This window comes from Amphiura filiformis, chromosome 3 (genome assembly GCF_039555335.1).
Source record: "Amphiura filiformis chromosome 3, Afil_fr2py, whole genome shotgun sequence".
NCBI classification, from domain to species: Eukaryota; Metazoa; Echinodermata; class Ophiuroidea; order Amphilepidida; family Amphiuridae; genus Amphiura; species Amphiura filiformis.
This window is the reverse complement of record NC_092630.1, coordinates 28098083-28111781: the sequence shown is the minus strand read 5'-3', so window position 1 is coordinate 28111781 and position 13699 is coordinate 28098083. Positions and strand designations below refer to the sequence as shown.

Genomic DNA, 13699 nt, shown 5'->3' with positions numbered 1-13699 from the left:
ATACCCACACCCAACGCACATGTAACACCGTACCCCTCTTATTTTCTTTAAAACAAATTTTAAAATGAAAAAAATAAATCATCTTCGTCGCTAGCATCACATTATAAAATGTCCTGTGAATCAAAATTGTTTAATTATTTTATTACATAATTTGAATTCTCACAGGTTTGGTTTGTTTTCTCATACCTTATCGTTCTGCTGTCTCTGCCAAACAGGTAAAGTATTAGATCTATGTTTTTACGATTTCCGATTTTTTACACCACCGCAGTTTTTCTGAGTTTCGACTCTTTGCGTTTTAATGTAGCTTGCGTTTTAATAATTGAAATAATAGATAAACCACCTGTCAGATATTGTTTTAAAGGTATTCAATATTAGTAAGTGGAATAAGAAGCCAATAAGTTTTCACATAATTGTTCTTTTTGGTAGGATTTTGACGCCGGAAAATATGCTAGTCTGGACCGAGCAGGACATTCCATGTTGTAGCCCATGCCATGTCTCAATCTTTTAATTGAGAAAAGCAGCAGCATGCCTTCTGGATTTGATGAAGGACAGACTGGTAGCATCATGTTCATCAGCATATGGAATTGACTGGTTGGCCAAGTTTGCAGAGATGTCATTAAAGAATATAATGAACAATAGAGGCCACAGTATGGAACCCTATGGTACACCAGCATTGATCAGCTTAATACCCGATGCTTTGCAACCTTCAGTGATCTATTACAATAGTTGGTTTTGAAAGCTGTCATGGGGTGTTCCAGTGAAGTCAAATATCGAATCGTTCTGCTGTCTCTGCCAAACTGGTAAATTATTACATCAATGTTTTTACGATATCATTATTATTACACCACCACAATTTTTCCGACTCTTATTTCCTAACTTGCGTTTTAATAATAAAAATAGTAAGTAACCCACCTGTCAATATTTTTGTATTTTTATAAGATGTTCATAAGAAGCTAACAAGTTTAACAAATAATTTTTGTTCTTTTTTGAATAGGATTTTGATGCCGGAAACTATTATATTAATCTTGAAGAGGTAAGTGAAATTTATTTACATGCCTTCATGTAATATACCTTTTCAAAATTCAGCCTTAGAATGTATAAGGCGTGAACATCACTCGGAGTCCTATACGGTCAACGACAAGTGTATTCTTGATAATGTAGCAGACTTGCCTCTAACTGTACCAAATAGTAATTGTTATTGCATGTTAACAATGTTTCTCCCGTTGAGAAACGAAAATATGTTTTCGTATGTTTTTGAATTGTTTTGAATTTTTCTACTACTACTATTGACTGTATTATTTTGGGGGGAATTCACTACCAGGGGTTGCATGCCACTGATTGCATAAATTGCTTGAATGAAAATCCACGTGCGGCACTCACTGCATATAAAATGCGAGGGCGTGATTCTGTGATGCTGAATGTTGGTACACTGTAATAGATTGTATATGTACCATGATGTATAAATGCTATAAGTCACAAATTCGTGGGAACATTCCCATATTAGCAAAATACAAACAGTTTAAGTTGAATTGATATGCACAAGGCGTGTTTATTTTCACAATTTTGTCAAAAATAACAGACATGATTTAGGTCTTCGGTTTTTGTTTGGCTGTATGTTATTGAGAATTGGCGTATACGAAATTTCAAAATCGTCCATTCTATAGGCTATATATGAAGGAAAGGAAAGTTATTTCAATAGTACTCTCTAAATGTAAAAGAGTGAAAAACTCACTCCCCAAAAGAGTGATTCACTTATAAGACCACTCAAAAAAGAGTGAAATGTGTTTTTTAACTTTAAAACCACTCAAAATAGAGTGAAAAACACTCTAAAAGAGTCAATTTCAACTCTTTCAAGGAGCCAAATGAAGGACAACACATTTTTCGAGTTGTTAGATGTAGTTTTTAGATGTAGTGGCGTAGCTAAGGATTGTGGCGCCCTGTGAAAAGATACAGAATCGATACGATACCCCGCCCCCACGCGCGCGGATCAATCCGTCTTGAAATGTAGGGCGACAATCGGCCTGAATTGTCAGTGGCTGAAAAGAACAAAAATGGGTCATTTTGCCAAAAAGTGGTTGGCACATCCCCCTGGATTGCCACCCATGATCATGGGCATGATGGGTGCTGAGATGAATACGAAACACGGTGCCGGTGCCCAGGAAATAAGGGATAAGAAGACAGTTAAAATAAAGAAGAATGATCTAAAATTCGCAATACAGAGTGCTTCTAGGATTAGTGCAAGGAACATGATAGTCCCAATAAAGCAAAGTATTCTCATTGTTTCAGCTAAAACGTTTGTAAAATAGGGATTTGCTAGTAGTTGAATGGACCTAGAGTTCCAAGCATGCCAACATGGCCAAGTGAATATTGGTTTTCCCAAACTGGTCCACGCTACCCACCAACATGCTACTCGTTTTCCCATTTATATTGTGGGACATTAGAGCACATCAGACATATCGAATTGCATTCTGAATACGAAGAATAGCCTTCTGATATCAAATAATTTTGATTTTTTGAAATTCGCAATGTAATACACATTTTATGGCAAATCATTAAAAATTGATATTTTTGATATTTAACAGTACTCGAAGTAAACTTCATAAATCTGATGATTTATACTTAAAGTGTATGTAGGTGTGATGAAAAGCCGACGATCAATTGAAAATTTTCACCTTTCGTTTTTTTGGGAAAAAAATCCATATCTTCAATATGAAAGGTCCAAATTTTCAATTGATCATCGGCTTTTCCTCCCAGCTACATAGGCCTACACTTTGAGAATATATCATTAGATTTATAAAATTTATTTCGAGGACTGTTATATATCAAAAATTTGAAAAATATCAAATTTTAATAATCTGTCATAAAATTTGTATTAGGGACGCACCATTAGACTTCAAGGGGGGGTGGAGGAAGTTGGGGTCGGGGAAAGAAAATTTTTTTTGCCGCCAAAGGCGGCGAAGTTTTTTTTTTTCCGCTGCCAAAGGCGACAAGTTTTTTTAAAAAATTTTCATGCATTTATACAGTTAGGTGGGGAAAGGTTTTTTGTGTTTTTTTAAAGTGTTGGTGGGGAAAGTTTTTTTTTTGCTAATGTAGTAGGGGAAGTTTTTTTTTTTTCAAAACTTCCTCCCCACCCCTATGAAGTCTAATGGTGCGTCCCTTATATCGTGAATTTCAAAAATGAAAATTATTTGATATCAGAAAGACATGCTTCGTATTCAGAATGCAATTCGATACGTCTGAGGTGCTCTCATGTCCCACAAAAATACTGTCGAAACGCCATAAACGCTCATTCTAAATCCCTTAAGGTTGGATATGAATATCCAATTTGTAGTATTTTAACTTAAATCTTGTAATCCATAGGCTACAAAAGTCCTTAAAAATTAGCCCTATTTTACAAACGTTTGAGCTGAAAAGGGCGGCAGTTAACTCAACATGCTCAAGTATCTTACTTTGGTCAAACGGTAAAAAATTAGAATACTTTTGCTTTATTAGATTATCATTTGCACTTGCACTTATTTTAAGCCCTACGTATTGGAATATGCGAATTTTAGATCATCTTCTTTCTTTTACTTCTCTGAATCCGTCATCTTCTTGGCAAAGTGATTCGTGCTCATCTAATCAACCATCATTCCCATGATCATGCCAACCACCTTTCTGCAAAATGACACATTTTTTGGGTTCTTTTCAGCCACTTTTTGACAAATTATTCAGGCCGATTGATCCCTTTACATTTCAAGACAGCTTGGCGATAATGCCCATGGTCACTGGCTTCCTCATTCTCTGCATTAGCTACTTATATCTTTCTCTAAATGTGTTATTTGTTTTTGTTTTTTATGCTACCAGTCAACCTTTCTGTTACTTCTTTCCATTTTCTTGTTTTTTAAGGTTCTCAGCAAACGTGTGGGTTTAATTTTTGTTGCTTAAATTAAATAATGTGTCTTATTTTGGACGCATTCCATGTTCAGATTCATGCGGGAGTATATTCGGAATAAGGAATGTTGTACTTCAAACAACAGAATAACCAGGATCTCGTGTTTAGTACCGGGTAATGATACTTTTAATTGTGGGTGCAGTCTAATCCCATTAGCCTTTTTAAAGTATGGCGAGCACAAAAGTAGAGGGAGTACTTACTTTGATTTGGGTAATCTTTTGTATGCTTCTCAGCTGACAAAATATTACCCAAATCAAGGTACGCCCTCTCCTTTTGTGCCCGCCATATTTCAAAAAGGCTTATAAACATGTATACCTTTATGTTTGTCATATTGTGACGCATGTGGCGTGCATCAGAACACTAAAAAGACAACGATGTAACCAAAGTATTTCATCTTTTATTACGTTTATTCAATTTCTTGTGCAAACAGTTGACAATTATTGTATATTCTTAAAAGTACCTAATACATGGCTCTTCAGTAGTGTTAACATTTGTATAGCAATTTATAGAAAAAATATGTGACATGACGAGCATGCGCACAAAAACTGATCGGATTGGTTGATTCTGTCTTATAATCATGATAACCAGTTTGAGTCGCTCTCTTCTTGGTGTGTAGTATTTCCAAAAGTAAGACAAAAAATTCTTATACAAGAAACATTTAATAGAAAATGACAAGTTATATTTATAATTTGGGGGAATTTATTACAAAGAGGACAATGCAGAAATAAACAGACAAAGCATGCTAAACAAAATCTTTTTAAAAAATGAAACGCAATTTGAAGCTGTACTGTACGTACATACAACATAATGTTACGTGCACAACATACAAGATTGATGTAGCTGAAACTATTTGTACGTATCAATGATCATTTATTTAAATTATGCTTTATATCATTTTTATCCAGGTGTGGGCTATATGAAATTCAGTATATGCATACTATATAGTTATGAATACTTGATACTGAATACGTATAAGCACCCGCGGTTCGTTATTATTTGGCACCTAATATCGGGTAGGAATGTGTGCCACATATGGTAATAATATGAACATATACGTTGAAAATATAATAAGCTTCTGTTTTATCCTCTCTGTGTAGCAAATTTTGCAAAGGAATCGCCCAAAAGTAGCTACCTATAGATTAAGTCAATTATGCAAAGGCAACATAAGAATGCGCAATAACATCACAATTTGAACCCGTTTTATTATTTTACTTGATGTGTATTTGCGCTTATGGTGTTCAAGAATGACCTTTTGTTTATCATGTTCAATTAACCGTGGTTAATTAATAAGTTAATATGATTAACCAGGATTAATTACAGATGACCTTGCATATTAGACTAGACAGCAATAATTGCATTTACTATTTGCACGATTTTTTTAAAAGAATAAAACAATATTGATATTAGTGACACCACAATGTTTTAAGTTTGTCTTGAGAATAATAACCCATATAGACATTGTGACGTCATCAAAATCAGTTTGATGATACCAAGGAGTTGCAAAAAACAACAAAACATTCTTGAAGCATTGTGTTTTATTCAAATTTGAAACAGTACATACAGTGGTGACTGGACAAAATAGGAAACAAAAATACATTTAAGTACAAGTCGTCGAATTAACGCATAGTTCTCCTTGCCCTACCATTCTGTGTCTATACAACAAAGTAATCTTTTCAACACTCTTGCATCTCATTTTTACAAGTAATAATTTGTGAGCTGATGGAAAATATAAATGTCTTGTCTCTTTCAATTGCCTTAACCCATATTTGGCGGGAAATTTGGGTTGTAACCCAAATTTGGCGGGAAATTTGAGTTGAATAATTTGATTACCAAATTAATGAGGAATATAATATTCAAGAAATAAGACATTTTGTTTCCATCAACTAACAACTTATATCTGTCATAGGTGGGATTAACATCCATAATATCTTCCAGTGTAAACATTTTCAAATAATTCGTAACATAATTGTACTATTCATCCATACCAACATAAAAGAATAAACAAACAAATAAAAGATATAACCATTTAATATTTGGACGTTGAAATGACTTCCTTTTACTGATGTTGCACATAATTTATATTTCTGATTCGCGGTGGGGTTGTAGAGCATTGCGCGCCCTCATAATACATGCACGCTCTGCAGTATAGTATTGTTACTCCAAGCTCTGTATATTAAATAAGCGCCATCTTCACAGTTTTAAAAAGTCACAAAAATGGTAAAATAGTGGACTTTGATTCTCTAGAACAAAATTACTTTGTAGAATCCTTTGCGTTTTCTGATATTATTTGAGTGATAGCAAACGTAACTATAACATTGACATGATCACGTAACAACAGTAGGTGAAGTGAAAGTGAGTATAATACACACGTTCTCCCAACTATTTTACCATTGAGATGTCATGGATGTCCTGACCTTTTCCACAGAAAACTACAAAGGAATCTACATCTAATGAAATAGGAACTGTTTTGAACCTTTTATTTTACTGACATTTACGGATTAATTGCTACAATTAATATGTGTTATTTAACGAGTTGATGAACAGTGTTCAAATTAAAAGCACAGTCGCATCTTTCTTTTATATTAGGAGTTGTTTTGAAGCGGTTCAATTCAAAGAGTATTTTGTCCATAATCAAAATGTGGCTTGCATTTATGAGACCTGATTTGGTTGTTATTTAAAAACAAAATCTCTTAACGAGATGCCTATGTGAGTTAAAAATGCAGAATTTGCATCAATGACATGATGAGGGATGATAATAGACATACAAACGAACAGCTGCTTTTGTCATGACAAACCTTTGGTTAGAGCAAGACAAGTTCCGGCTAGAATAATATAGTTGCGTGAATGAGAATCACACAAAACACATGAAGCAGATGGTTTAATTTTATCATTTTCCCATCAAATTGCTAGCTATCAAAGTATGAAATAGGACGGTTATTATTTCAATATCAATTCATTTTGCTTATTTGATTGTATGTTGTTGTCAATTGACCGCGAGCGATTGCCTATTAAAAGCTCACTTAAACATGTATCAAATTAACTACTAATATATCAAAATAATCACTATCATGTCGACTGTTTGTTTATTTCTATTGTTGGAAACATTCCTGAAATTCCTGTAATTGACAAGTGTATAATATTAATAGTACGGTTTCCTAAAATGCTTGTATTAATTTTTATTTTAAAATAAACTGCAACCGAATGGTCCTTGCGGATCCACTCTACGACACAGCTACAAACGATACAATATATAAACAAGCTCGCACAACAACAGGTTGATCTAAACAGATTGGGACTGGGAATTCCATGAAAATTAATCCATGGGTTTTGGGTAGTCATGGTGCAAATAGGGTAGTTTTGACATTGCAAATAGTGAAAATATTGTTATACACGTAATAACGTAACCACATTTGCTTTGTATAGATAATGAATGCAAGCCACATTGTGAATGAGAAAGAAATTTATACCTTTCAATTTCTATGGTGAATACATTTCATATGGAAACATATTAATGGTTAAGTCCAATATAGTGAGCGGCACATAAACAAATTTCCTTAAAAAATAAACTTAATTAATACATACTGTTAACCAATGATTGTCGTTTCGCAGTGTTGCCACCTTGAGTCAATTTCACATTTTAAACCATCATTAAACACCAATTTTGAAACAGAAAGTAGTGAGTCAATGAGCAGAAGTACACAACTTCCCTGGCTTTTTTTAACGAGTGAATAAACAAAGTAATAAGAATTGGCATAACTCAGCACAAATACGAAGTATTAATATATATTGAATCAAAAGTCTAAGGGCAAATACAATAAACAATTTCAAAGGATGTTTTTGGCACAAATTTCTGTTACTTCCTGTCGCATTCAAAAGGTCAGCCTCGTTCAAGCAACATTCATAAGGTCAGCCTCGTTCAAGCAAATACATTTTATCCTCCGTCACTCAAGGTGTCTATTATTCAAAATAGACTATAAGAAACTGTCTACATAATATCATGTAGCAAAAACAAAACATCTAACAATGTTCTACATTAGATATTCTACAAATGGTTACCCTGTTTTTATCCGAGGCTGATCATTTTAATCATTCTAGATACATTTTTCATATATATTTTTTTGTATTTGCAAATACATACCACGGGTTGCAAAGTAAACTAATAATGGTGTGTACACATATATAGCGTGAGTCAATACAAAGTCCATCGGTAAAGTTTAAAAGGCAATAAGGAAAACTTTACTGTTTAAAAATTTAGGAGGAAAGCAGCAAAGTGTGTTTTGTATTATTTGAGAATATCAGATTAGATTGTTTCAAACAGGCTGTGTTATTTTGAATTATTTACAACTATAAGTGAATACAACAGTGCTTCTTGTGTTATTTCCTTTTAAACTTGTATTGCAATATATGACTCACGCTGCAATGTATAGATAATTAGGCAAGACACCACATGGCAGCTATAGATGCATTGTGTTTCGGATGTATTTTCTCCTGCATGTCTGCAGCTGGCCTTAATATTTTTTTTTAATAATAAAAAGCACCAACATCGTCATTAAAGACTAAAGGTAAATAATAATAAGAAGAGCCAGTTAAGTAGTAACCAGGGTTTGCACAATCTGCTGATGCGGATTACACACCACTAAACCTAGGTTACATAAATATAACCCGAGTTTTTTTTATAGAAACTATGAAACATTGGTAAACAACAACTGTACATGCCTACATATAATACTGCACAAACAAGTTCGATATGGCGATGCATCAGTTATACATTGTCTTTTTTTCTTCATATCTTTTCTTTAATGTAGATTGTCAGACAATGGCGCCTTCTTTCAGGACAGGTGATGTCAGCCGCCATTACGGTGGGAAATAAACGAAAAAATATCAACACTCGGTTTGTCGGTCCACAAACCTCGTTGAAATATTCAATTCAGCACTTCGCATTCTCATGCTACAAATAATGAAGTCCAAGAGAATGATGAATAGAAACACAGTCTCGATTCTTCACGTCACGTGTTGATTGAGTCCATCCAGTGACTCTTATCATCGAGTAGATGTTTGGCCCCTGATTATGAGGTTGAAGCGACGTCTCCATTTTGTGGTGTATGTGGGTAAGTCTGTTTAAGAACTTTGTATGTTCCATTATAAGTCTCATATACTCCAACACACCACAAAAGAGTGGTCTGTTCTTCCAACAGAACATAGGTACATCTCACGGAATACTTTGAGAAAACGGGGGCAACACAAACAGTTGCTTGCTTGCTTGCTGAAGTAACATTGCTTCTATGAAGAAAGCAATAAACAACCGAGTTTTGGTGGTACCAAAAACAAATCTAGGCAAAATTTGTTAATATTGATTTTATTATAATCTAAATAACAAAATCATTTGGGTGAAACACAAGGTGTGTACGTGTGTGAGGTGAAAAATTCAAAATCTGGCCATGTATATACAAATAAGTCTTCCAAAACATTGAAACTTGGGGTCTATTGGTTTTGCAGCACCAAAACTTCGTTGTTGTATCCCTCTTTGATAATAAACTGGTGCTTGTTCAGCTAGAGATGTAACAACGCTTAGGAATTTATCCCAAAGCGTTCCGCAAGTAGCGTCAAAAGATTTAAAAAAATATTCATCAAAGTGTTCGAATTGTCTTCACAGTTTTTGTCTTTAGTTGTGTAAAAGTCAGGTGCATATAATTAGCCCCTACTTTCATACAACTTCTTTGTTTCTCTGTTGTTGGTCCTCTGCCTTCTCTCCATTTGTCTTATTCGAATTGGAATCTATTTTTGACCCCGATGTGGAATGAGGGGTGACGTTTGGAAAGGCCTTCTCCATGTATTTCATCATTTCCGTGAGGACGTTCTGGAGCGTGGCTAACGAAGCCGAGAGAGCTGGGGTACCAAACCCGTGACCAATCATTGAAAAGTGAGTGAGACAACGCTGCATGGAGGGTTCTAAGATAGGTTGTGGTCTTGTGTTACCAATTGGTGAACGGTCCTGACAAAGAACATCCTGAATCTCTTTTGTGATTTGTCTGCAAAAACAAAAAACAAATGACATTAATTACATAACAGTGAATAGGCATAATTTTGAGCTTTCTTTGATCGAAAAGATTGTGAGATTCTTTGCATATCTATCAAAATATCTAATAACAAACTTGACTATCTTTTCAAACTAAAGTGTTTATTTTTACATGCTACTAGAGAAAACTGGTAAATCAACAGTTTAGTGATGTTAGAAGATTAGTATTTATCAGCAGTATAATAGCGATGCTAAATTGAAGAGTACATGTTTTTGCTCGACGTTAATGTACGTATCATCATAAATGCTTTGTGTGATATACAATAGTCATCATTAGGTGCAGATGAATCATAAACGGATAACATACATCATACGTCTAGATTTTTTGTGGATATATTGCCTTAGGGGTATGTATATAGAGGTGATGGTGACCAACTTACTTAGTTGCTAATATCATATTCCTCCGCGTGGTAATTTCGGAGGGATCGGTGTGTTGCCTAGTGATGTATTCTGAGAGTTGTCTAGAGGGGAATTCTGTCTCGCATAGGTACCCGTAATCACGTGCTAAGTGTATTGCTTCGCCTGTAGAAAATGAGAAAAACAATGAAAGAAACGGTTAAGAATATATACAATGTATAATTGATTTGTAGGAGTTGGTTTTGTGAGATGTTCCAAGACATGGTAAGCGCACACTAGTAACGAAATTGTGTTGTGTCTTATGACTAAACAAAGCAATGGGAGCAAATTGGTAGATTGGTACAACAAAGTTAGGAAAGGAATATGCAATTTATGGACCAATGACCACGATCAATCAATAAATTGTGTTAACAAACCTCTTCTCCATTATTCATATTATAGGTAACATAACGCTTGAATGGAGTGTGTTGCTTAGTGTTTTGCTTTTACTCTATGTCATTTGATTCACGATAGCGGCATGAGCTATGACTGCATACGACCGTTACGCTATTTGGATAGAACTTGCTTGCTCAAGTACCCCCATTTGGTCACAAATAAAGTAGTAGTGGTACCGATTTAGAAATAGATAAGACGTGAAAGCATTATGGCAATATTTTTGTGTTGTGAAAACATGTAACAATATTATTCCACTCATATCACTAATGCAAAGCTTAGGAATATTTAATTAATCACACTTATTTTTTCTCCATTTAAAAAGAATAGTGCAAGTTTATCGTAAGAGAATGCAATCTGGTTGATGCTTTTATAGGGCACGATTATTTTTGTTAGCGACACAGACAGAGAATGTAAAAACAGTAATTCACGCGATGGTAATGTTATGAGGTACACGACGAAGTGTGTATATTCAGTAAACATTGCGTAGAGATACCGCGATGTATTGAGACGCAGTGAAACCATAGTAACCGTAACTCAACCCATCACTCTCTTGCTATCTTTACTACGGAATGCCTGGAGGGTGAAGGGGAAAGCCGCTTGCTAACGGTACCCGTCACTCGCTTAGCTCATGCAATGTTCATGTATATAATGTGAATTGCACTATACAATGTGTTAAAAAAGAATTCAAAGAACCAGCGTATTAGGGGAAACCATTCACTTCCTCCGTTTATAACAGAACTTGCGTAATTGACGAGAATAAAGTGAATTTTGATATAAAAAGACGAGAACGATGTGATGTTTGAGTGCATTTGCACTACGTTGAACTTAGCTAAACGACTGAGAGGCTCGACCTTTGCACAAGTACCCCTTGTAATGCACAAGAACGAGTTGATGAAATGGATGCATTGCGATTTTTTTTTGGTACAGAATAAAAATAAGTACATGTAATGACATTGGAGATTCGTTCAATTACACATTCATTTAACCTTTCTCTACCTTGTCTAGTTTGTGTGCGTTGCAGAATATATACCTCGTGGAAAGTAGCGCCTTATAAAATTGATCAGAATGTGTTTTGTTTTGGCTATCCCTTCTTATCAGCCATTGGAGCGGAATGGGTAACTATAAGAAAAGGATCTCTTCAATGAGAATGTGAGACGCGGCCGCAGAAATAACAAACTTTAATGCATCGCTCCAATTTTATCTCTCCACATTTTTTCATGTTTGTGTAATAATGTTCAAAAGTGTGATTCTCCCTACGCGAGCTATATAATAGCAGTATAGTCTAGAACATGTTTGTTATATTTTCCATTCTTACGATAGCGCTGCATTTGATTTTGGTCACACTATTAATATCGATCGAGCGGCAAATCTGAACGGAAGAAGGTCAGCTCATTGAAATGAGACAGAATCGCTAAAGATTGTATGAAAACTGACAGGAAAAGGCACACCATTGCTCACGTTGATGTTAGATTAAAATGCGTGCACCGCGGCGCGCAGATGTGATGCACACTTGGTGTAAAGCGACGAGGAATATCATCAGGAAATGACTGATCATCTCTTAATTTGGCGACCAGCTTTAATACCAATGAATCGTGCGGCCTTTTTCAGCCGGTATCTAGGCATGGCAATGCTCTTCTTTTATTTCATGCTAAGTTGATCATGTTCATAGAAAATAAAATGGACCTGTCTTCAAATGCAGCGAGGCGCGTCTTTGCTCGCACGCGCCCTACGATTTGCATCAGCGGTCATAACATGAGCAAAATGCAGTTTCAACCTTGCGCTAAAAATCAGTGGCGATGCACTTGATTTATCGCGCTGGTTATCAACCACTCCTAAAATATGATAATGATTTTTGTTGGTAGTTAAGAGACAGAAGGAAACAAAAAATAATTGTATGAAAAACGGATATGATGTATTTTCCTCTTGTATTGAACATGGACAAATTCGGCTATTTGGGATATATGCATGATGGCCCAAGTATATTGTGCAGTTGACTAACGTAGTCATTTGCTTGTCCATCCTTTTATATACTTCTATTGATTAATTTGTGACAGGTGATTGATTTTTGTGGTCTTTTTTTTCAATTGAGATTTTGATTTCTTTCCTCCTCATTAACGTGGTACTTCATTCAATGTCAATTTGGAAAAAATACAATAGCCTATCATTTCTTTTTGTTATGATGATGATAATAATAATGATAATAAATGTATTTGAATTAGCAATGATAAAAGTAATGACAGACTGAATTATATAGTTTTCAATGAAACAATTCTTATAATAATAATTGTATTTGTATTAGCTATATGATAAAAGTAACAGTACAGTTTTCATTCACATACAGGACTCATATCCAACAATTTTATCAATAATCCCTCGTGTTACATAATTTATATTAAAAATTAATTTCAAACTTACAAAACTTTATTCTAAATTCCTGTAACAATGACAGCTGGGTCCTACCTGCCATATGCATTACATTGCAGTTACACAATATTTTATCAAAATATTACAATATTTGCGAATTAATTGTAATTATTTAAAGGTAACAAAAGAGAGTTAGAAAATAACAACTTCACTTCTGGGATCATGTCATGTCATGTATCTGTCACCTGTCATGTTAGTGTAATCAAAATTTGTATATTTTGTTTAATGGCCTTTTAAATAAAATGCACCATTTTTGTCTACACAGTGGGTAAAAGAATTGAATTTTTGTCTTGCTAATTTCTTTCTAAATGAAACATGGTTTCATCATAATATGCTATAATTTAATTGCAATTGTATAGTGATGTATATCACGCATAATATGACAAGCGACGTACAAATAGCTTGCATGATATAATTGACGTGTAAAAGAGAGCACCCGACCGAGAAAAATGACAATTTTTTTCGCAATATCCTGA

At 34.6% G+C, this 13699-nt stretch overlaps 1 protein-coding gene across 6 annotated transcripts in view; it reads right to left on the bottom strand.

Annotated features, from left to right (window-relative positions):
- Positions 1-4319: 4319 nt before the first annotated feature.
- The window catches only part of LOC140148305 (transcription factor AP-2-alpha-like), a 183351-nt gene continuing 173971 nt past the window's right edge, over positions 4320-13699 (bottom strand). For all 6 annotated transcript variants that reach the window (XM_072170207.1, XM_072170203.1, XM_072170209.1 and 3 more), the window contains 2 exons: positions 10388-10529; positions 4320-9960 (listed from right to left, as the gene is read on the bottom strand). In XM_072170207.1, coding sequence (XP_072026308.1) covers positions 9636-9960; positions 10388-10529 — 467 coding nt within the window. In that variant the 3' untranslated portion in view covers positions 4320-9635. The remainder of the gene's footprint in view (positions 9961-10387; positions 10530-13699) is intronic.